Here is a 26,065-nt window from a genome sequence, read left to right on the forward strand (position 1 = left end):
TCAGGTAATTAAAACCCAACAAAAAACAAGCTTGAAATTTGTCCACATTTTTTACCTTTAAGTTATGTAAGCAGTGCAATTTAAAGCAACTTAAAACTTCTGCAGTATTTCTACTCTGGGTATTTTCGAAGACATTGATGCTCCTATGATCAGTTTTACAAGAATAACTCATTTTACAGTCTTGGAGCCATTGTTTCAAGTTTGCTACAAGAAGCAAAAAAAAAAAAAAATTCAAAATATTTCTGTACAAAATCTTAGCACAGAATTTGTGTTGGTACTGTCAGTACGTCTACAATAATAACAAAAATTGTTTGCATGCATCCATTTTGTTCAAGGTTTAATCCACCTCACAATAATACTATCATTCTCTTTCCTTCTGATCCACTTCCTGTAAATCCAATTTATTGGTTCCAGCATATAAGAGGAGGGAACAGAGTTTCTTTTATTTATTTATTTATTTTTTTAGATTGGCACCTGAGCTAACAACTATTGCCAATATTCTTTTTTTTTCCTGCTTTTTCTCCCCATATCCCCCCAGTACATAGTTGCATATTTCAGTTGTGGGGCCTTCTAGTTGTGACATGTGGAAGGCTGCCTCAGCATGGCCTGATGAGTGGTGCCATGTCCACGCCCAGGCTTTGAACCCTTGAAACCCTGGGCCACCCAAACGGAGCATGCGAACTTAACCACTCGACCATGGGGCCAGGCCCCCAGAGCTGCTTTTAAAACAAAGAAAGAACTCCTCCTTGATCTGGTGCTTGCAAGGACAAAATGCATTCTTAAATTACACTGTTTGAATGAACCAAGTAATCTGATAAATGCAAGTTCCTCTTCTCTTTATAGAATTTTGCATAAAAGTAACAAAAAATACTACTTATTTTTCAAATTCATACTACCCTCAATTTAGGAAGCAAACCACTTTAAGGATAAAATTAAAGATACTACTGGTGGGAGTATATACTGGTTCACATACTTCAGGCAATTTACTAATAGTTCAAAAATTTCAATGCACTTTCTTTTTTTTTTTTTTGAGGAAGATTAGCCCTGAGCTAACTCCAGCCAGCCCTCCTCTTTTTGCTGAGGAAGCCTGGTCCTGAGCTAGCATTCGTGCCCATCTTCCTCTACTTTATATGTGGGAGGCCTACCACAGCAGGGCGTGTGAAGCAGTGCCATGTCTGCATCCAAGATCTGATCCGGTGGACCCTGGGCCACAGAGAAGCGGAACATGCACGCTTATCCACTGCGCCACTGGGCCGGCCCCTAATGCACTTTTTGATTAAGCAATTTAATCTATAGGAATGTATCCTAAAGATGCATTCATGTAAATATGCAAAGATATTTCCACAAAAATGTTAATTCCTACATTGTTTTAAAAAAAGCAACTGAAAACAAATATCTGTCAATAAGCAATAGGGTAAATAAAAAGTGTAGCCAGTTAAAAAAAAAGATAAAGCTATATTACTAATAGGGAAAGATGTCTAAAATACATTTTTAAGTGAAAAATCATTTCCGAGAGGCATTCTCTCCAGATTCTCCTCCTACCTATCACATCCTTTCTTTACCTTCCTTCAATGGATCTGCTTTTTTGGCTCGCCTCGTAAATGTCACCGTTCCCAGGCCTTGGCCTCCCTATAGCTACTATTTCTATCCCTGAGAGATCTCATCCACCTTTTGTTTTCATATGTTCATAATGCCCAAACCTCTATCTATTTGCAGGCTGCCCAAACTCCAGACCTACCTACCCAAAAAATGTCTTTTTAAATATCTCTATCTGGATGTCCCAAAGACATCTCAGATTCTCCAATTTCAAAACTGAAGTCAACCTCTACTCAAAGAACAAACTTATTCCTATACAATATTCTGAATCCTAAGTCCAGAAATCTGAGTGTTACCCCTGATTGCTCCCACTTTGCCATCCCGCTCCCATAAATTAAATCCTTAACATCTCTTACTACATTTAACATCCCATGACTAATACCTTATTTCAGGGCCTCATTACTTTTGGCTGGGATTACTGAAGTCCACTTGAAACTCCTTATCTTGCCAACATGGCCAAGATACTCCCTCTGCTCCAGCCAGACAAAACTACCCCCAGTTTCCACTGGCACCATGTTATCTCTAGGTTGACACATATGCCACTTCTGATTTCCTATTCTTATCTGTCCAGAGAATCCATTTTTACTAAGCCCTCAAAACTCTACTCAGGCATGAAATTTTCTGTGAAGTGAGATCACCAATATTTATCAAGTTATTACGTGACAGGTACTGTGCCTGGTACTTATTCATATACTATTCAATTTAAATTCAACAATCTAGGGGCCGGCCCCGTGGCCGAGTGGTTAAGTTCGTGTGCTCTGCTTCAGTGGCCCAGGGTTTCGCCGGTTCGGGTCCTGGGCGTGGACATGGCACTGCTCGTCCAGCCATGCTTGGGTGGCGTCCCACACAGCACAACCAGAGGCACTCACAACTAGAATATACAACTCTGTACTGGGGGGCTTTGGGGAGAAGAATAAAAATGAAAATAAATTTTTAAAAAAGGAAGATTGGGAACAGTTGTTAGCTCAGGTGCCAATCTCTAAAAAAAAAATTCAACCATCTATTTTATAGATGAAGGAACAGGCTCAGAGAGGTCAAATAATCTGTTCAAGGTCCCACAAAAAGTAAGTATGGAAAGTAGGGCTCTAACATTAAAGCCAGTGTTCTTTTCATTATGTCAGGCTGCCTGTCTGAATTAATCCTCCTCCTTTATATCTACCTCTTGTATTACGTTTAACAAAGTTAATCAACTTTGTTTCCATGTTTTTCTCCCCTAGTAGACTATAAACCAATGCTTCTCTGTTTTAGCTTTAGCTTTGTATTAAGTTTTTTTTTTAAATAGAATAGGCAGACCTGAATATCTGCATTCTAAAAAAAGTCTCAAAGATGATTCTGATGGTTAGTGAAGGCTGAGAACCACTGCGTTAAGCTTCCAGAGGATAAGGATATTACTGGACTTTATAAGTCTGGGGATGACATAAATGTCTCTAAACGTCACTGCTCAACTCATTAATACATGTAAATCAATGAAATAGTACTTTTTCTTATAAAAAGTTTTCCCTAACTTGCAGTGCTTTGATTGTACAATTTCCTTAAAGTTCTGTCATACACATCTACCTGAGAATATCACTAAGAAATTTAACGCTCTTAAGATTTCAAAAACGAGGAGTTCACAACATTAAATCTTCACTACTTCCCTCAAAAATGAAATTTGGAAGTTTTCCTTAAAGGATCAGATTTGAAGTACTGCAACAATCCTTGAAACAGATATAATTATGTATATAATTTAAATGCTATGGAATTCTTGGAAAAAACAAAACATTTAAAAAATTAATCAGTTTCACTTGTACTTGAACATTAAGAAATGAATATGTGAACAGCAGCAACAACAGAAACTTTCCTCCACTTCCAGGATTCCAAGTCACTGGTAATCTGATTAAAAATCTGCACTTTTTATTTAGGTGTAACACTTGCAGTATGTTTCAAGTAAACTTCTGAAACCTAAGACGACAGAAAGCTATCATCTGCTGGCTCATTACAATATAGGGGAATGAGTCTGAAATACGGAAAGGAGTAAGAAGAAATGGTGACTTAACTACAAGTATTAAGTAATGAACATTCAAAGTCTGTTTGGGCTTCAGCTAAGAAAAATTTAAATTTGATACCTGAAACTTTTTTTTTTTTCTGATGAAGATTTAACCTGAGCTAACATCTGTTGCCATCTTCCTCTTTTTTGCTTGAGGAAGATTTGCCCTGAGCTAACATCCGTTATCATTCTTCCTCTATTTTGTATGTGGGTCACCACCTCAACATGGCTGCCAACGAGTGGTGTAGGTCCACACCTAGCAACCAAACCCAGGCCACCAAAGCTGAGGGCACCAAACTTAACCACTAGGCCACAGGCTGGCCCTGAAACTGTTGGTATAAATTTTTTTTTAGGAGCAAAGATGCTATTAAAAATATCCAATGTAAAAAGAGTTAAATTATCTCTTAATGTTAGTTTTATACTATTTCATTACTTTTTATAAACAGCTGCTAAAAACAAAAGCCTTAAGAAAATAAATCAATGCTTCAGATTTTGAGTGTCACTGTAGCATACATGTCTTATCTACAAATACTCCAGGTCAAGATTTCTGCATCTACACAACAAACATTAAGTTGAGAGATGGTAAACTATAGCAAAACAGAAAATATTACAAAATATAAGCAATGACTAGGAAGAAAACTCCAACGAAAATACCCACTTAGGAGGGTGGGTGAGGCAGATACAGTATACATTTCATCCATTTAAAAAACTGTGGTCTCATTAAGATGTATGCAAATATTAAAGATCCTACTCATAGAAGTCTTGCTTTGAAAAGCATCAAAGTTAACATTTAAAGAAGAAGAAAATGTGACTTAGGAATGATCTCCTCTATTACCTAAACACAGAATTGTTAATTTTATTTAACATAAAACTTGAATCTTAGCAACATAGGGTTTTTACATTTGTTGTTAAATTTATTGTTGGGTATTTTACCTTTTTGTTTTTGCTACCCATGTAAAATGGGATCTCTACTTGTATTTTCTAACTGGTGAGTACTGTTCATACAATTGAAAGCTACTTGGTACTTGTATAAGTACAGCATTACACCATAAGCAAATTCAGGTAGTTTGACCTTTTCCTTTCCAATTCTTAGGTCTGTTTTTCCTTATTGGTTGTGCTAGCTAATGCCTCCAACACCAAATCTCATAGCAGTGGCGATGGCAGGCATCTAGTGTTCTCCCTTAATGAAGATACTGATATTTGGCTTGAGGTACATATGTTTTATCCTATTACAGAATTATCCAGTAATTCTTATTTTAAGTTGCTTTGTTAAAAAAAATCAAAAATGTGTTTTAAAATGTCTTTTCAGTATTTATGGAGATAATTACATAATTTTTCCTTACACCTCTTAATGTAGCAAAAACATCAATACTTACTCATAATTGTTTTCAGCCTGTTGTATAGTTTGGGAAGCCCAGTTTGTTTTCTGCTCCAAGAAAAAGGTATGTCTCCAAATCAAATAAACATTGTATCAGGTTATCTACTTGATAACACATATGTCAAAGAGAAGTATTTAACTTATTTGATCCAACTACTCCTTACTCTCACTTTTACAAGTAGTCTTCAAAACAAACTGAAAATTTCTCACAAGCATTAAACGTACTCAATTTAGTAGCACTTAAGTTCTTCCACGTTTCATGTAGGCTCTCTTCTTACTCAGCTCTCCCCAAAACTATCTCATATACTTAAGGCTTTAATGACCAATTTCTAGGATTCCCCGATTTATCCCTACAGGCCAGCCCTCAAAACTGAGCCCCAGTCCAGCCAAGTCAACTCTCTACCAGTCCTTTCCACTTGAACTTCTCAAAGACCTCAAACTGAACTTAACAAAAACAGAACTCAAGTTTTTCTTCCTCAAAACTGGTCCTCTTCCAGGGCTCTCTAACTCAGTGAATGGTCCTTCTACCCACCTGGGTATGAAGGCAAAAACTTAAGAGCCACCCTTGGCAAAGCTCTCCACCCTCCACTATCTCTAAAGAATGACTTTTACCTCAGAAATCCCTCAGTTCTGGTATATCTGTATCTCTTTCCAGCTTCCCTGACTCCATTCTGGTCTAAGCTGCCATTATCATCTAAACTAGTCTCCCTGACTGGTATTCAATCATACCCAACTGAAGTAATCTTTTTAAAAGTCAATCTGATCATATCAATCCCCTGGTTGTGATAAAGATCTTTAAAAACATCTTTAATAAAGTCTACAAGCTATTCCCATCTCTCCAGTCATGACTCCTCCTCCCTTCCCCCATTGTTTCCAATGCTCTAAGATGGGCCTGCTTTCAGCTTTTGAAAGGCAGACAATAACATTCTTTTGTGCCACAGGTTCTTTGCACCTGCAGTCCCAGTGCCTAAAACATTCTCACACATCCTTCAATTCTTAGATGAAGGATCAATTCCTCAGGTAAGTTTCTTAACACTCTTCCCAAGTCCTCCTATATGTCTTTCTTTCAGAGCACAAGAACTGCAGTAAGTTATAATTCGTAATCTAACACATAATTTGAAAAATGGCTGTGCGAACCATGTATACTATGAAAAACAAGATGACAGACTTAAATGTAAGAAGTGATTTTTAAAAACCTATTTACTACTTTCTAGAACAGTGAAGTTAATCTTATATATCTTTTCCATAAATAAAAACGTCAGTGTCACGCTTGAGAGCAGCACTGTCCAACTGAAATACAATATAAGCCACATAAACAATTTTAAATTTTCCAGCATCCAACTAAAAAAAGAAACAGCTAAAATTAATTATAATATATTTTACTTAACTTAAAGTACCCAAAACACTTTTCTAACATGTAATCAATGTAAAATATATATTTTACATTAGTTTTCAAAATCTGGTGTGTATTTTACACTTAAAGCACATCTTACTTTGGACTAGTTTTATTTCAAGTGCCACATGTGGCTAGTGGCTACTGTACTGCACAACATAGTTCTAGAAGATAATACTGTATTTCTTGTATTTAAATAGCTTGATAACAGAATCAAAGTTATTTTAAAAAGAGCCCGGCAATAAGCAATTTTAACCTCGTATCAAACAAAGACATGTCTCATGTTTAAATCCTTCAAAAAACTTTAAATTTGCAAACATTCCTCACTGCCAAAAAGCCTAAATCCAAAATAAAAATTCAGGAAAACAATTTTAAAACTGAGTCTTTACTGATCATGTGAGGAGATTACAGGAAGATGGGTACTCTCAGATTGCTGGTAGGAGCGATTTTATAACAACCTCTTGGAAAACAACTGGCTTTCCCCTTGATTTAGTAACTCCACTTCTAAGACTCAGTCCTATGGAAATAACCAGACAAAGATTTACATACAAACTTGTTCACCAAGATACAATATGATTCATACATACATACATGTGTGTGTGTACACCACTCATATATCCATAGGAAAAACCCCGAAACTGAATGTAAACCAAAATGTTTACAGTTGTCTCTCTGTACTGTGATGACTAGTGATATATTTCTTCTATTATTGCTTTTAATATATATTTATTGAGTGCTACTCTGTGTCAGGCATTAAAACAGATGGGTCTCTGCCATCATGGAGAATACCAGTTTACATTTTTCCAAATTTTCTATAGTAAGTATATTCTTCCATAATTTTAATTACGAGAAAAATAGAATATGGAATAGATGCTGATTTTGGCAAATCAGTTGTAAAGGGACATATTTGGGTCAACTGGGGAAGAATTTGAATATGGCCTTGAATATTAGTTTAGATGAAAATTTCCTGAAATAGTAAGGGGAGTCTAATTGACTAAAACAAAAAAACCTACATAACAGTCAGTATGAAAATATTTCATCTTGGTAAAAAGTGCATATATATAAATAAGTCCAAAAACGTGTGGAAAGATACGCACTAAACTGTTAATTGTGGGGATTTCTAGGTAGTGGGAATGTGATTTTTTTTTTTTGCTTGCCTATTTTCTATGATGTGCCTGTATGCTTCTTTAATAAACTATTTTTAAAAATTAAAATGTATATAAACCCACTATTTACTGAGCATCTATTACATACAAAATTGTGCTAGGTTCTATGAGGGGTAGAACTGAGTAAAAGGAATCATAACCTTAAAGAAACTTACAATTAATTAGGGGGAACAATACAAGAAAACAGTAAGAGTAATTAATGCAAGGAGAATATAAACATCAAATGAAGTAAAATGCGGTTAAAAGGATTCTAAGAAAAAGATCTCGCTTGACTGGGAAGAGGAAGAATGGTGAAAATGAGGAAAAAGTTTCATGAAGGAGAAAGAATTTGAAATGGGAAGTATTTTAATAGACAGAGGAAATGGCAGGCACTAAAGATAAAGCATGGGGCAACTGTCAAGGAGCAGGAAGTCACATAATGGAGTTTGGTTAGAATGTAGGGTATATGAAAGGAGTAGACAATGTTGGGAAGGCAGGCTGTGAGGACCTTGAATTTTCAGAAGGGAGTACCTCTGTAAGTTTTTGAGTTTAGTAATGGGGAAATTAGTAAAGGATTCAAGTCAAGAAACTGTCCTACCACTTTTCATCACCTCTGTTGCTCCCATCTTGGTTCAAGCCACTACCATCCCTTAGCTGCATCACTGTAACCACCTCCTAAGAATCGTCCCGCTTCTACTCTTGCACGTCTGTAGTCTACTTTCTGTACAGCAGTCAGACAGATCCTTATAAAACACTATGTCACATCTCTACTCAAAAACTCTGCTGAGACTTCCCATCTCACACAGTAAAATGCCAACGTCATTAGAAGCCCTACAAAGCCCTACAAAGCCCTACAACCCTGCCCTCTCACTTGCTAACTCTCTGATCCATCTACCACTCTCCCACTTGCAATTCTTTCACTATTCCAGGCATACTTCTGCTTTTACCACTCTTCCCCTCCTTCAGGTCTTAAACCTTCTCTGACCCCATCCTACATAAAACAGCAAGCCCCAACAACCTCCCACTCCTGGCTCAAAGTCAAAAAGTCTATACTCCCCTATCCCCCCCAAATGGACTCTATTTCTCTATGATACTTAACATAATCTGCCATCTCCATATTCTGTCTATCCCCACACATACACACAAACATGCGTGTGTGCACACACATACAAATGCAAGAAACTGAAGCTCTACGAGGGCTATTCTTTTCCCCTTATTTGTTTACTTCAGTATCCCCAGCACCTAGAAGAAGACCTGACATACAGCAAGAAATCAGTAAGTATTTGCCGCACGAATGAAAGGAAGAGAATACTATGGTGTTAGCAGACATTTAGTTGAAATGGTTTGTGGCATATTGTAAATATTCACATAAATAGAACCTACAGTGAACTTACTCTAATTTACTACTTAATTTTCCTCTGGGAACTATTCACCAAAATAGAGCTTGTAAATTAAGCTTTGAGCATACAGACAACCTTTAATTTATTAGCAATTTATCTCTGCAAAGTTTACTTAAGTTAGTTTTTTGGAACAGGAGTGGTGGTGACTGAGGAATGATAGGACAGAGTCTTAAATCTCCTCTTTTCCTTCTCTTCTCACTTCTCCCAACATAATGAACAATGACTCCCCATCTTCCTACTTCCTCCCCACTATATAGTTTCTGACCTTTTGTCTTTCCCAGGACTAGGTCTAATCCAGACCTATGAGCCCCCACCGTAGGGTAAGGCCAGAAATAGAAGCTAGGAGTGCAACACAGGGCCATTGAGAGGGTTGGCAGCAGTTAGTGGTGAGCCCAGGCAAGGGAAGTTACTGCAGAGGAAGCTCTGCAGGGCAACGGTTCTTAATTCAAATATTTCCAAGTTAGAAGTTCTTTGTATTTTAAAAGGAAGTCAACACAAAATAACACTAGCTCCTTCCCTGTCCTCTTTCTAAATATACAATGGTGAAACAGAGGGATGCTTTATACATGTTCTTAAATGAAAAACCTGAACTTTTTATTTTATTATGATTTCAAGCATACAACAAAGTTTAGAAAAAAAAATATAATGAATGATCAAGTACCCAACACTTAGCTGGGTCAAACCTTAATCTTTTACCAAATCTGCTTCAGGTTACTTTAAAGACAGTACAGTCACTGCTGAGAAACCATGGGCCGTTCCTAGATCCTTTATTCCTCTCCAGTTCTCCAAAGGGAACTTTTACTCTGATTTGGTGTTTATCATTCCAGTGCATGTTTTTATACTTTTGCTACATACTCCACGATTCCAAGAAAATATACTGTATAGTGTTACATGTTTTTAAAACTATATAAATATGATAAATAAAACTATCACATATCCTGGCTCTGTCATGAGCTATCTGACCTTAGGCAAATTATTTAACATTTCTGTGCCTCAGCTTCCTCTCTGAAAAATGGGGATAATACCACCTACTAGCTTATAGAGTTGTTGTGAGGATTCAATAAGTTAACATGCTGTATATAAATCACTTAGAAAAGTACCTCATTCATAGGAATTAATGTACATCAGTGTTAGTAATTATCACATAAAGCCACAAAAGGACATGTGTGTATATACACTGATTGAGAAAAGATCAATTATCAAAATGATATATATATATATCACTCACATAATGCCAGATATTTTTGAAATTGTGTAAAAACCATAAATACGTATGACGTTCAGGCTGGAAAGGTTCACTAGCCTACTTAAAGAGGAACTGAAAGTGCTAAGCACAGAGAGAAAAAGTATTTTTAAACTTACAAATTGTAGTTAACATTAAATTAGAATATAAACATTTGATTTAAATAACATAACTGTTTAAAAGTATCTAAATACTTAATGGCCTCCTTTTATGAGTTTTGGGGGGTAGGATTGGTAGAGAAGGGGTAATTCCTCAATGAGATGCTATTTAGGCTGTTAAGAGAGACACTTAGATTTCACACAAAATAAAGCCTTATTTGATACTCAAATGTCACTACTTTTCTGATCTAGTTTTTAACTAAATGTAAGCAGAACAAATTAAAATTTAAAATGATGTTTTATAATAGGATTCACCCAGATTACAAGATTTTCATAAAGACAATTGGATTCTGCAAAATTTGTCAATGCAATTACGGATACATTATCTTTGTTTTGATACAGGATTATTTTTATAATAGTCTCCACATCAAAAGATGAGAAAACATCAAAATTTAAATGCTCTACATATTATGTGAATTCTAGTGAATTTCTTTCAAGAGTTTTTTAAAGATTTAAAAATATATCTATGCTTTGAAGATCAATTAATATATCTAATTGATACATAAAACAGAGGAATTCGATCTAACGAGAATTTACCAGGTGTCATTTACTAGGCTAGATGTTTTACAGAGGATCTGTCTTTTAATCCATGTGAGATATCTTCATGGACAAAATTTAGAGGACTACCACAGATATTTTGTTTAAACACATAAACTTCTGCAAAGAGTTAAAAATGACTACTACAAAAGCCAACATTTAAGCCGACAAAGCATATAAAATGCAGATAGGCTGTTCAAATTATATGAACACAATTGTGTTGGAACATTTGCTTCCCCTAGAGTTTAGCACATATTTCTACGTCTAAAGGTTAACTGAAAGTAACAATTAAACGTAACACCAAGGATTCAACTGTCTCCCCATCCCACCCTCCAAAAAAACCCGCACTCGGAGCATGTAAACGTAGCTTGTGAAAGGGAGGATTAACGTTCAAAAGTAAAGTTTTACTTTTCTTCTTCTCAAGTGAGAACTCTGAAACGGAACCAATGCTTTTGTTTCACTTGCTCCCCCCTCCCGCCCCTAGTAAAATATTTACGCGTGTGACTTAGTCCTTCCCTCGACCCCAGTAGAAGATTCAGTGGGAAACCAAGCTATAACTTGTATTAACCACCGAGAGAAAAACCTACTTAGTCTCAGTACTTTCCTAATAATGGAGAAAGGACGCACCACCGTTCACCCTATACTCTGTCCCCTGCCCAAGCGAGACGCAGACCTGCCAAACCGGGCGCTTAAAGAATAATGGTCCAACTTTTCGAACGCGATCAGGCGAGGAGACGCAGATTATTTCTTGAGGAGAGCAAGAAGGGAGCAGAAAAGGTCCTCTCAGGAAGGGAGGCATGAGCTTTAGGGCTGTCTCCACTGCCTGCTGGAGCGGTCACAAGCCGCTTGCTTCAGAGACCCTGGGAAGCAGCGCACTCCGGCAGCGGCCGGCCTCGGGCCTGGGCGAAGCAGGCAGTGTTTACACCTGTCACGAGGGAGGGGGAGGAAGACAGAGGAAGCCCAGGCAAAGCCCCAAACTTCTCAACGGCTCCCGGGAGGGAGCGGCCGGCGCGGAGCTAAGGGCAGGTGGAAGCGGAGGGGCAGGGCGAGCCGGCGGCGGCCGGGGAGGTGGGAACGGCTCACTTTCCCGGCCGGTGCCCGGGATGGCGAGGAGGGGGCCGCGCGCTTCTGGCGCCGCCGCCGCCGCCGCCGGCGTCCCCGCACCCGCCGCGGAAGAGGGCAGAGCCGAAGCCCGGAGCCCGCAGGCCCGCAGAGCCGGCACGGTCCCCGAAGCCCCCGGCTCCGCAGCAGGCAGGTGCCCCCGGCCCGGGGGAGGGTCCAGCCGGTGGGCCGGGCCGGGTCGCTGTACCCTCTTCCCCCGCGCGGCTCAGGGAGCGGAGCGGTGGCGCTCACCTGGCTCGTCCGGGGCGGCCGCGATGGGCATGGCTCAGGGGCCCGGGGAGGATCTGACTCCCCGGGGAAGGACCGGCTATTCCGACGCGAGGCTGCTGAGAGCGGAAGGCAGGCTGCTCACAGCCCTGTCAGCGAAGCAGCGCCATGGCCGCCCACCCGGAGTTTCAGCGCTGCCGCGGGACCCCCATCCCATTACCCTCCGCCCTCTTCCGCCGCCGCCACCTCCACCTCCTCCTCCGCGGAGACCCCCCGCCCACTCCACACACTCTCCCATCATGCAGCGCGGGGACCGCTGCCGCCGACACGTCACTTCCGGGCGCAGGTGGCTAGGTCGGGGCCGGGCGCTGGCGGGTGCTGAGGGGTGGGGGGAGGACACTCCAGGGGAATTAGTGTCACAGAAAGCTTACCCCTGCGCAGGCGCTGTCGCGCAGCGCGCCGGCCGCCATCTTGGGTGCGGGCAAGCTGCCCTTTTCCTTTGCTTCCTTGCCAGTCATCTAGCTGTAGGAGGGAAAGGCGTCCTCTCGCGCTCGCCGCCTGCGGAGGCGGCGCTCCAGGCAAGGGACAGGTGCTCCTCAGCCGGTTAACGTTAACGTTCAGCTCGGGACCGAGACTTCTCTTGCCTCCAAATAAAATTGCAAAGGTTTTGAAATACAGAACCTTATCTTCGTCACCAAAACCTACTGGAGAGCACTTATCACCTTGCCCTTTTCGCCCCGAAAACGACTTCTTCATTCACAGTCTTAAGTCCCTTCCTCTTTTTAATTTAATCTGACAGAAGAGGAAGCTGATATTTAACAAATAACGAAGAAGACTTTACTATAAATCAGACTTAGAATGGGAAGCAAGAAGGAAAGCAGCCGCCGAACTGATAAATCGTCTGCGAGGCTAACAAAAAAATTAAAATAATAATGATCATAACTGGGGATTTTGCTAACGGGTAGAGACGGTGGTCGTTTTTCATACGTGCTGCGGGAGAATAGCCAATGAAGCTAAAGAAATCAACTTCTGCATTTCTCGAAGAGTTCATAACATTCATTTTCTATCATCAGCCCTGAGCAGTTGGTCATTTGCGTTTTAATAGCCTTTCCCCTTTATCATGAATATCTGTTAGAACACCGTCCACTGGAAAAATTAGACTACAAGGATCATTGTTATCGTCCGGGATGAAGAGCCCAGGGTCCTACTCTGCAAATCATGAGCCCTGCGGGGTGCTCCTTCTGCTCACTTTTGCCAAACCTGCACCAGTAATTTGAATAATTTAAAATAGTTCCAAAACAGGAAAGCTCAGCAGGTACGCAAAGAAACAAGCATGGAAAACACCCCATCAGCCACGGAGAAGTGTCCACTCCTTTGAGTGGAGGAATTACACGAATCAGGGGAAGGATAAGGACAAAAGCAGTACATCACGGTTTATCCCGCCTCTGCAATGTTCTAGACAAATTAACTTGGAGCGCTAAAATAGACCCGCATTAGTCTCTTTACAACTCAATCGCTGTAAGATATAGGGAGACTGCATCACTTTAAATTGGAGTACCAATTGCTTTGTGGTGGGACTGGGATTTTTTGTTATTGCTCAGTCACTAAAGCGAGAAAAATCTATATGGCTTGTCAAATTTATTCCTATTGTATTTCGCCCCCTGCTGGTTTAGCCCGCGTGCTTGCTTGAATATATATATGTCACTATAAATGTTTATTGACCAGGAAGGAAAGAAACAAAAATATTTGTGTGCGTGTGTGTGTGCGCGCGCGCTCGCGGAGAAACTGGAAATGAATTGGTTTTAGATGAACACATCCTTGTTCTAATTTGATAGCTCTACTAAACAGAAATATCAGAATAGGAACACATGACAAAATCCTAAAGCAGACCAAGAAAATATTTAAACTGAAATAATGAATTTAAACATCAAAACATTAAAAAGAAAACCCTGCTTTTGGAAGAATTCCTCCTTGATTTCATACATAAGATATGATTACAAAATGATTTTTGTCAGATAAAAGCAGAAGCCAATTCTATTCACTTAAGGACAACAATTCAGAAATCAGCTTCCAACTTTGTTCATGGAAATTGAGAAGCTATCTGACCAGCTGATTTGTGAGTGCAATCAACCAACTTGTAATTGGTAATTTTACACCTAATTCTGAAGATACATTGCCTACAAAATTGTACTATGAAAGAAAGTCTTTATCTTTGAATGTTTTTAAGGTGATGAATCTGTGGGGAAATATACCTATTAATATGTATTGCATTTGGATTCAATGATAGTGTTGCTTTTGTTTACTTTTAAAAAATTATGACCATAGCTACATTACCTAAGATTTTGCATCAAAAAGAGAAAAAAATGACCAGTTATCATTTGTTATATTTACTTCTAGTTTTGTCTCCTGTGCAGACTTTTTACAAAGTTGTAGTTATAATGTAAATTGATTTTGTATCCCTTTTTTCACTTAATATTATGTTATAAGAATTTCCTCCTATCTCTTAACATTTTATAAAACCTTAATTTTAATTGCCTACGTAGTATTCAGAGGAGTGGACATATTGTGATTTATAATGGATAAATTATCTGTTATCCTAATAATGGAAAATGGTGGAAAGTATTACAAATAATACTTTGATGAATATTTTGTACATGTGGCTTTGTCCAATTTTAGGAATTTTTTTCTCAATATAAAAATGATTGAATGCCATGACTAGAAGGACCCACAACTAAAATATACAACTATGTACTGGGGGGATTTGGGGAGAAAAAGAAAAAAGAAAAGAAGAAAAAAAAAAGATTGATCCAAAAGGCTATGAATGTTTTATTGGCACTTCATCATCTCATATTATTTTCCAAAAGACTATACCAATTTACGATGCCACCAGTAATACAAGAGTGTACCAGTTTTACCATCTCCTCGCCAGCAGTGGATAATAATTAAAAGAAAAAAAAGATTGAATTGAACTTTATAGATTAAAAGTTGAAAGGAACTTAACTCATATTATATTGTATAATATAATTATATTGTGTTGCAACAAATGAGCAAGCACAAAATCCCAGCAATGTGGTGTTCGGGAAAAGCAATATACGTAGATCTGTGGTTCTATGAACTGGCTCTATTATCACCACGATTTTGTATAAATTATTTAACCTCTCTGGACCTCAGTCTTATATGTCAAATGAGAGAGAATGGAACCTCACCACAGGTGCTCAACTCTCTTAGGATAAGTAACTATTTAGTACATGTATCTCTTTGAGAATATGGTCAAAGCTTTTGCACTTTCTGTGGAAAATGCTCATCCCACAGACACTCAAATTTCTTAGATATCCTAAAGTTCATTAGTGGGAGAAGGTATATGAACTGTAGGTTAAGAAACCCTGCACCAGATGATCTCCTAGATTCTTTCCATATCTAAACATTTTCCTATGGTTTTATTTTATAACCCAGTAAAGACTTTCTGGCTAAATAATACTTTTTAGTAGATAAATAAATTGTGATACATTCATAGATGGATTAGTATTCAGCACTTAAACTAGAGCTATAGGTATCAATGTGGTTAGATTATAGAAACAAAAGTGAGTGAAGTTGCAGAATGAGTAAAATATGATACGAATTTTACAATGTATTTGACTTTTAAAAACAAACCAATACTTTGTTATTTACGGATATACGTTTTGTGGGGGGTTGTTTTGGTCAGGAAGATTGGCCCTGAGCTAACTTCTGTGTCAATCTTCCTCTATTTTGTATATGGGATGCTGCCACAGCATGGCTTGATGAGCAGTGTGTAGGTCCACACCTGAGACCCAAACCTGCAAACCCCTGGCTGCTGAAGCTGAGCACGTGAACTTAACCACTATGCCATTAGACCAGCCCCAGGATATACGTTTTTATAGTAAAGTGTAAAAATATGAACTGGAATGATAAACACAAGATTCATTATGGGCTAGGAGGGAATGAATCAGCACTAAAGAGTACTTTATTTGTAATTGCAATGTTTTATATCTTTAAAAAATGTCTGAAGTAATATGACAAACCGTTTACTTTTTTTCCAGCTTTATTGAGATATAATTGACGAATAAAAATTGTATATATTTAAGGGACAACTTGATGTTTTGATCAAACTATTTACATTTAATTCTAGGTGAAATGTTCATGGGTGTTTGTTATATAATTCTCTGACATGTTCTGTATGTATTTTTTCATGGTCAAAAAATAACTTTTCCAGAACCGGTTAGTTTAAAACCATGAATTATGAACAGCATCCTAGAGAGAGTTCCCAATGCAGTATGCTAATGCTAATATCTTAGATTTGCACAACTTTTCAAAGTGCTTTTACGTATGTTATATCTTCTGATTCTCACACGGACCCCCGCGGAGCTGATTAATACCATTTTACAGAAGATATGATCGCAGACTTTGGGATTTGTATGAGATTAAAAAGCTAGAGATAGAATTAGGACTAGAGCCAGGATCTCCTGATTCACAAATCTTTCCCCCTACACCATTTGGCCTTCTCACTTTGTAGAAGAGTAATATTGTAGTCCTTCAGTTTCCTCATAGGTAAGGACAATTTGCCTAATTTTTCTTTTAATACACTTTCCTCATTTTCTTCATGTTTGAATTATTTTCTAGTGGAGTTTTTTTTTTTCTTCTCACAATGAGTGTGGTTAATAAATGGCACAAACCTTCACTATAATCTAAAATATTGTGTATATAGCATTTGAGCCATTGGAAAACTTGCTGAAAATTTTTCAACAACTTGAGAAATCATCTGGTCCAAAAGCAATCTCTTCCCCTCCTCCCCCTCCAATTTTACAGGTAGATTAATAATGTTCTAAGAGGTTAAATGACAATGATGTCCTTGGTCATCCAGTTGGTTTGTAGAGAACTAGGTACTAGAAGCCAGGTTTCATGTTCCTAATCCAGAGAAACCTCCATTTTCACTCCACCTTATTTCTTGTTTGTTACAATCTTCCCTTTTCCCTAAAGCACATAAGAAACCAAAGTATTTGGGGCCCAAATTTCTATATCCTCAGCTCGCTGTGGCCATAATGTAAGATATGCTGAAGATAAACATTCATGTTACATATAAATTATGTTAATCATGTGGAATAAAAATGTAAAAAGAAGCTTGTTTTATAGTAAGAATACAGTCAAACGTTTTTTGTTGCTAATGTTTTTGCTGTCGGTTTGATAGGGATTTCACCATTTTACACTTGGTGAAAATGTGAGGAGCAACGGAGATTTTGTTTCTGAATCCTTCCAACTGGTCTTTCTTGGACTTGCTTATCAAGTTTATTGCATAAATAATGAAAATTACAATTTAATGTTGTACTTTCTGGACTACTGGATAGCAGGATAAAGTTTTAAAGATTTTTTATTTTTTTCCTTTTTCTCCCCAAAGCTCCCCGGTACATAGTTGTATATTCTTCGTTGTGGGTCCTTCTAGTTGTGGCATGTGGGACGCTGCGTCAGCGTGGTTTGATGAGCAGTGCCATGTCCGCGCCCAGGATTCGAACCCACGAAACACTGGGCCGCCTGCAGCGGAGTGCGCAAACTTAACCACTCGGCCATGAGGCCAGCCCCTGGGGTAGGAATTCACATTAATACATAACATTTAAAGTAAGGACCCCAAAGTCCTAGACATAGGGGAAGAGGGGCTAATGCCCAAACTTGACTCCTCTTCAGTTGGCTTTATTAACATGTTGAAATGACCATCACACAGGTGACTGGCTAATCAAATGTGCAACTTAAAAATAACATTATCCAATGAAGTCACCACTAGCCACGTGTGATTGCTGACCACTCAGAATGTGTGTACTCTGTATTGAGATATACTATAGCATGAAATACAGGATTTTGAAGACCTAGAACAAAAATAATGTAAATGATCTCATTAATAATATAAAGATATAATTACATGTTAAAATACTATGTTAGATATATTTAAAGACTTTTAAAATTAATTTTACCTGTTTCTGTTTACTTTTTTAAAAAATGTAGCTACTCAAACATTTGACATCACGTATGTAGTTCAAATTATATTTATATTGGAAAATGCTGAACTAGAGTATTACCTTTGTGAAAAACTTACATCTGTCTTTAACTTTGTGTAGTAGATCCAAGGAAATGTGACAGAGATATTTTCATGCAACTTATACTTGTATGAGGGCAGAAATTTCTGTCTTATTCACTTCTGTATTCCCAAATTCAAGAACATTGCCTGGCACATGGTTGATGACAACAAACATTTGCTGAATGAATAACATTCTCTTGAATCAGTGGAATGAGTGTTTTGAGAAAAAAATTAAAAAATATTTAATTGTTTTTAGCCTTCTTGAGCCTCTGCTATTTATCATATTCTTCAATGGTTTTATAGTTATCCTATCCTTGGTTATTTTTGTAGTTTGTCTTTTTAAATTAAAAATTTACTGAACACCTTTATGCACTCAGCATTGTGGTGAGAGACTATAAGGAAACAGTCCTTGGTTCTTTCCCATAAACAAAAGAGTTTATAGTCTGCTTAGGGAGACAAGACCAACATTCCTGAAGCAACCGCCACCTTGAAACTTCTGATTCTATAAGATGGAGAACAATTAAATGCTGAGCCGCATGCGACTGACAATAAAAGTAACTGGAGTCCAGAGAAGAGGAGGATCGGCTGGAATAGTTGGGAAGTGCTTCACCTGAGTTATGCGTTTGCCCCAGTATATCCAATTGGTTCTACTGGAGGGGCACTTCTCCAGACTCCTCCATGCCCAGTGCCTGAGGCCCTGCCCCTCCACAGCACCAGCCCTGCCTGGCTAGGTTGTCCAGTGAGCTTCTCTCAACTCTCTGCTGTTTCGGTGAAGTGTGGCTTGTCCAGGTTCCACTCTCACGCTGCAGCTCCCGAATTATCTCAGGCTTCTTTGCAGCCTTGGATTTTACATGTTACTTAAAGAACATCAGAATAATGCTCTCATTGTTGTTATTCCTCAGGGGACCACCACTGTTTTCCTCCATGTTTTTAACACGTTCCATGTTTTCCCAACAAAGCCAGGTCTTTGTGATCCTCTTGGCTATCTCTTCGTCATGTCTTTGGTCAGGTCAAGTAGCAGCAGCCCCATGAAGACCACCAGTGGAAACTTCCCTGTGCACCCTGACAACTCTGAGTAGATCATTACTGCTGGGCTGGAAGCTGCTCCCTGCCCCGAGCTGATGCTCCTTCAACACTGCCCTTCACACTCCTCGGCTGCATTGAAGTTCAGTGCCTACAACCGGGCCTGGTATGCTGGCATTCTGGAGGCTGCTCCCTGCTGTCAGAGAGAGGCAGCTTGGTATATGGGCAGAGAATTGGATTTAAAGTGGGATAGACCCAGGTCAGAACCTTAGCAACATCATAGAACCTTGCTGAGAACTTTCCTCAGCTGTAAAAATCAAGACTGGGCCCCTACCTCACAGAGCTGCTATCCAGATGAGATGAACCAATGTATGTAAGAGATTCCAACAGAGTCTGGTGTTAGTTCCTTATTGGAAAATCCTACTGCCACTCAACTGACCCTCCCCCTAGACCAGTGATTCAAAACCGGGGGCAGTTTTGCTCCCCTCCAGCCTGGACATTTGGCAATGTTTGGAGAAACTTTTGGTTGTCATAACTGGGCTGGGTGTGCAACTGGCATCTAGTGGGTAGAGGCCAGGGATGCCCCTAAACATCCTTAATGCAGAAGATGGCCCCACAACAAAGAATTATTTAGCCTGAAATGTCAGTCGTGCTGAGGTCGAGAAACTCTCCTTCAGACCACCCTGAAGATTCCAGTTGCTACTGTACTGCCTCAGCTAATTCTGTCTACTGGGGCTGCTAATCCTGGGTTCCTCAAGTATTTGCTTCTGCTCCTCCAAACTTAAAATCACTCTGGGAGCCAAATTGCCATACTGGCTTTCTGGAGAACTCCCTACTGCCATTTTGGGCCTCTGCTGGTGTGTTAGAGCTGAGAGGGCCAATAATTCTGGTGGTCTAGCCTATGGGCCCATATTAAGTACACCAGATCCTAAATTCTTATAACTCTGTAGATCCCAGGAAGTAAATGTTGCTATACTGCTTGCCCTATTAGGAAATCAGGCCAGACTTCTCCCAGAACAGGGCAAGAGAGACGTATGCACGGGCTATGCTGGGACCTTCCTCTTCTCGGAGGTAGAGGGGATCTTGTCCTCAGACCCCAAGCTGGATCTTTGCCCTCCTTCATTAACACCATCAAGATGGGTGTCTCTCATGGTTGAGAGCTTAAGGGCTGAGCAGCCCCAGCCTCACAGGCTGGCTATCACTTCTCTCCACATCTTTAGTCCTGCTGTGACCCTCTCTTAGACTGTTTTGCCTCATTCAACCTGGTGGACATTAATTTTGCTCCCCCCGTCAAACTGAAAGACAAAAACAATTGGACACAATGAGCCTCCTGATGTGATGCAACGTGAAATACACAGATTGCAGATGAAAGACACAGATCGCAGATGAAAGACACAGATCACAGATGAAACACACAGATCGCAGATGAAACACACAGATCGCAGATGAAATACACAGATCGCAGATGAAACACACAGATCATGGAAGTGTGGGGATCGCAGAAGTACACTGTATTCTTGCCAGATATATTTAACCTGAATCTAAATAAGCCTTTAAATCTACCTTCCAGTTTACAGGAAACACTAGAGGAACAAGTTGAACAGGACTACAAAGAAACAATCACACTGATTCAGTACTCCCATTATTTTACAAAACAAAGAACTTGGTCTCTTCAAAAGGGGTAGTCTAGATTAAAAAAGATTTAAGAGAAATAACAACCAAATGCAATGCATGGTTCTTGATAGAATCCTGATTTGAATAAATCAGTTACAAAAGACATTTTGGGGATAATTGAGGAAATCTGAATATGGACTTGAGGGCTTAGTATTAATTTTTTGATATAATAATGAAATTATAGATATATTTGAGAATGCCCTTACTTTTTGAAGGTGCCTAAAATGTCATGCTGTGTGTAATTTGTTTTAAAATGGTTCATGAACCCCCCACATACATAAATATATGCAAATACGGCAAAATGCTAGCGATTATTTAATTGAATCTAGGTGGTGGATATCTTGGTCTTTATTGTACTATTCTTCCTACCTTTCTACTATTTTGAATATTTTCATAATGAAAATTAAAAGAATAGACTATTAAAAAATACCTGGGTATACAGATGATGTCTGAATTTCCCTTATCTTTATTTCTAAATTGCTGCATTCCCTAAGCAATCATAGTCAAATACACATTTCCAATTCTGGTGCAGCTCTTTTAAACAGTGATCTTGTAAAGGATTTTAAAGATGTAGAAAGGAGAAAACAAGCAAGGTGTGCAACTACCAAATCAATTGTAATTAGTTTAAACCCTCTAATATGCACAAATACAGTAGAATTACAACTCTGTTCAACAAGGAGCAGTTCTAATGCAGTGTTAGCAAGAGAACAGCAGGAATTATATTATCATGAGGAGTGCACTATTTAAGTGGCAGTGTTAGCTGAAGACCTCTGTGACTTTTCAATACTGTTCCTTCTGCTTGGAATGCCCTTCTTCCAGCTTCTTCCAGTAGACAATTATCTCTTTTTTTTTTTTTTTTTTTTTTTTGAGAGCTCAGCATCTGAACCCCTTTTCTAAGTTTGGGAAAATCACCAACTTATGAGTATAGGTGGGAGGCAGAGCCTTCCTCCCATTATAAAGGCTGAAAGTGCCAGTGTGGAGAATTAAAGAGAGCTGCAGATTTTTTGCCACTCTTTGCATTTTGAGATGGGATTTTTCTCTTTTCCTTGAGTGTGTGCTAGCTTCTGGCTTGATTTGACCAATAGAATGGGTGGAAGTTGCGCTGTGTAACTTTTGAGGCTGAGTGTTAAGAGATCTGAAGCTTCTAACTTTGCTGGTTGGAATACCCTTGTCTTGGAAGAGAGACATCATGTAAAATGGACTATTCCCCTGAGAACACTATGCTGTGGGAAGCCCAATCTACGTGAAGAGGCCCCATGGAGAAGAATTGACATGTTCTGGCTGAGCTCCCAGCCAACAGCCAGCCATGTGAGTGAACCGTCTTGGACATTCCAGGGAGATGAGCCTTCAAATGATCTTAGACCCAGCAGACACCCTTGGAGCAGAAGAATGGTCCAGTTGATCCCAGTCACTCTACAGAATCTCGAGATGTAATAATGGTCATTGATGTTTTAAGCCACTAAGTTTTGGGGTGATTTGCTATGCAGCAATGGGTAATGAAAACAGGCAGATACTCACTTTCCTGGCTTCCTTTGCAGCTAGGTGTAGTATGTGACCTAGGTTTTCCTGAGTAGACGCCTCGCCCCAGACTTTGAATTAGAGCTAATGAAACATAGAAGCAAGAACCACAGAGAACTTTTTCTGACAGTGATGGTAGCAGTTGCAGCAAGACTGAACTGAGGCAGCAGGGGTGGTTGTGTTTAATGCCTATGGCCAGTGGCACAGGCAGTAACAGCTTCAGCAGCATCCTCACTGGACCAGATCTCTGGCATGATTTTGAGAGATGTTTCTGGCTGTGTGGACTCTGAGCCTGGTTCTTGAGTCATACAGGACATTCTGTGAGCTGCCTGACATCATTTTAATAAATTGCTTTTCTACTTAATCGGCTAATGTTGATTTCTGTTGCTTGTGACTAAGAACTCTGACAGATAATCCTCTCAAATTAGTTGGCTTCTATTTTTTCCTTAAGATAAAATTCAAAGCTCAAGAATTTCTTCTTGGAAACTTCACTGACATCTTCTGTGAACTTGCCCCCCAATTTCTTGCTCCTCTTCTAAGCCCCTGCAGTGCCTTGTGTGTATCCATAATATTGCTCTTATCATATCCATTGTAATTTCTAATTTCCTAAACCATCTACCCCATGAAACTGATAACTTTAAAGGAAAGAGTTGTATTTTTCATCTCTATCTCTAGTGCCTAGTATAGTGTTTATATAATATTTGTTGGATGAATGAGTAATTGAATGGATGAAATTGATGGTATTAAATTTAGTATGTTTATAACAGCTCTGGACATAAATAGGCATCATGTCAAAGTTTTTTTTTTACCATTTACATTCTTGTCATAATAGAACATTAATAAGGTTCTACTAACAATAAAAATAGAGCAAATTTTAGAGTATTGCTTTTATAAATTGTAAACTCTTTTGTAATTTCTTTGGATACTACTGACATCCATAATCTTAATGGATTCCTTCTCAGCCTAGTAACATTCTCCTTTTATGCACCACCAGAGAAATTTTCATTGTTATTCCTATGATTATTTTTATTATTTTTGATGTAAAAATGTTGAAAGTGTGGGTTTAAAAAATCCATTTAGTGACATTCCCTGGGTACTTTAAGTATTTGGGAGGAAAAGTTGTGTAAGAAAAATTGTTTAGAAGAAATGATAGATACACATCACGGAGCTTCTCTCCTAATGATTTAGTGAAGTGATGGCAAACATGTTTTCATTTGAGAAGAGGATGGAATTAAAGGTGAGTGAAAATATTTGTGTGGTCAAAAATCCAGCTACTGAATCAAGATTTTCCCCCTGCTTCAGGACCCTCAGGCTTCAGGCATCGGCAGCTGTCATTCAAAGTTCCACAGGTGTTGGTGAAGTGCACTACCAGTTGAGAACTATTAAGACAAAGGACCGTTTATTTTATTTTGGCTATTAGCTTATTATTTAACTACCTAACAACGTTAACTAGCATGTCAAGGCTCAGTCCCAGGTGCTGTGGGGGCATGAAGATGAATAAGACACTCCCTGTGCTCCAGGAATTTGCAGCCTGGTATCAGGTACATGCAAAGATTTTGGATGTTTCGTGCACTTTTCTATATATTTTATACTTCAATAAAACAATTGTTATAGTCTCCATCTCACGGATCTATATGAAGTCTAGGTGAGATGCTATAAATAAAGTATTGAACACAGGGCTTGAGACATAATCAGTACCAGCAATGTTAGCTATTGCTGATGATGTGGTTATTCATGGGTGTTGTGTCCCTACCAACGGGGAGATAGACCTACTCTCTTCCTGCTATATCAGCTGCATGGAGTTTGAGATTGACAAGTCATGCCAAGGAGAGGATGACACACCTCCAAATACTGTGGCTGATCTCAGGACTCCTGAGCACAGGTTCAAGTGGACCGGTGTTTCAGGTGTCCCAAGGCCCTTCCTTCCCTCTTGTCCTCAAAGCAGTTCCTGGAGTGGGGTGAGGCAGGGTTCATTCTGGGGTTGTCGTTGGATATAAAAGAGAATATAAAATCAATGCACTAAGAAATTGGGGTTGGTGATTCCAAGCCCCCTAGCTAGTGGCTCTCTCCTCTTTCTTTTTGACAATGAAGTTCTTATAAATAGCAAAGGCTTGTTTTTAAATTCTGAGTCTGACCTATTTTTTATCCCCACAACATCTATTTGTAATTTTCATACTTCTATATTACATAGTTAAAAAATAAAAATTAAATTGTAAAGTTATGGAAATGCAAAACATCCAGAAATATCTTTTCTCAGATAATACATCATAATGGAAAACAATACAAAAGGAAAGTGTCTGCTACCCTACCTCCACAATTCTCCTTCCTTAGCAATAAACAATGTTAGCAGCTTGATAATACATATGTGTGTGTGTGTGTAGTTATAGGCTCTTTTGCCTATATAAATACACACAAACATTTTTAAAAATAAAGGTAGCATAACATTATAAACACTATTTTATGATCTGCTTTTTTTCTATTAGAAATATGTTGGGTACCTATTTCCATATAAGTATATAAAAACCTATCCTAGTCTCTTCATAGCTGTGTCATATTTCATCAAATGGAAACACCTAATTAATTTAACCAGTCCCCTGTTGAGGTATATTTATGCTTCAATTTTAAAGATATTACAAATAGCATTGCAACATTTCTACGCATGCACCTTTGAGGACTTGTCTTACCATTTCCTAGAATTAGAACCGCAAGATCAAAGGGTGGACACATTTTGGATGATCTACATTCTAAAAATCAGGGGAAATAAAATTGCCTATGAGTGTCAACCCATAAAATCAACACACTATAGATCAAAGTAGAAATATATGGAGTTCTCCTCAAAATAGTCAGAATAGGTCTCAATATGATTGAAGGTACAAGCATACCACAGGACATGCCATGCAGAAAAGGGCTGGTCAGCAATGGACACATGGAAAACAGAGAGTTAGGAGAAGCAGACAGAGCATTACCTTGTCAGGGAAGAGGAACCTTGGCTCTTGACCATGTGTTAATTACATTGGTCTTTTCCTGTGGAGAGAAAACCATTACAGTTTGATAACACTTCAGCTTACTATTTCCACACACTAAACGACTTTCTGATGATCATTTGGTTTCTCAGAAAGGTTTGGCAACAGACAAAATACACCAGTAGCTGTTCCACCTGCTATTTATCCTTCTTGTTATAAAGTAATTAGTTGACACTCTATTCAGGTTTTTGTGAGTGTGGTTAGCATGTGTCATATTACTGGGCCCTAAATATCCCTAGATGTCCATGGAAAAAGGAACAAGAATGTAGACCCTCCTCTCTGAGGGAGAAGAACATGAAACTAGGGTATCCACAAAACCTGCCACAAATATTAAATGTAGCAACATTTTAGAAGCATTCTCTTTAAAATCAGGAATAAGACAAACATGCCTACTATCACTGCTTTATTCTGCATTGCATTGAAGGTCCTAGACCACATGGTAAGATAATAAATGAACATATATTATGATTGGAAAGAAAAAGTAGAGACAATATGAATGGCAATATAGAAAACCCAAAATACTTTATAGACAAATTATTG

General features: G+C 38.8%; 2 protein-coding genes across 9 annotated transcripts in view; one reads left to right on the forward strand and one right to left on the reverse strand.

Moving 5' to 3' along the window:
* Positions 1-12,534, reverse strand: part of AFTPH (aftiphilin) — a 67,861-nt gene extending 55,327 nt beyond the window's left edge. For 5 of the 8 annotated variants that reach the window (XR_011526026.1, XR_011526027.1, XM_070572517.1 and 2 more), the window contains exon 1: positions 12,230-12,367. The gene's annotated coding sequence lies outside the window, so the exon portion shown is untranslated. Of the gene's footprint in view, positions 1-12,229 lie in introns of all 8 variants that reach the window. The other 3 variants (XM_070572514.1, XM_070572515.1, XM_070572512.1) reach the window with 3 other exon arrangements.
* On the forward strand, positions 11,674-12,813 carry LOC139075486 (transcription initiation factor TFIID subunit 4-like). Its single transcript, XM_070571902.1, has one exon. The coding sequence runs from the start codon at positions 11,674-11,676 to the stop codon at positions 12,811-12,813; it is 1,140 nt and encodes a 379-aa protein (XP_070428003.1).
* Positions 12,814-26,065: the final 13,252 nt, after the last annotated feature.

Source organism: Equus przewalskii, chromosome 14, assembly GCF_037783145.1.
Source record: "Equus przewalskii isolate Varuska chromosome 14, EquPr2, whole genome shotgun sequence".
Taxonomy (NCBI): domain Eukaryota; kingdom Metazoa; phylum Chordata; class Mammalia; order Perissodactyla; family Equidae; genus Equus; species Equus przewalskii.

Coding starts and splice junctions, on each gene's coding strand:
- LOC139075486 (XM_070571902.1), top strand. CDS start 11,674: ATGAGCTTTAGGGCTGTCTCCACTGCCTGCTGGAGCGGTCACAAGCCG.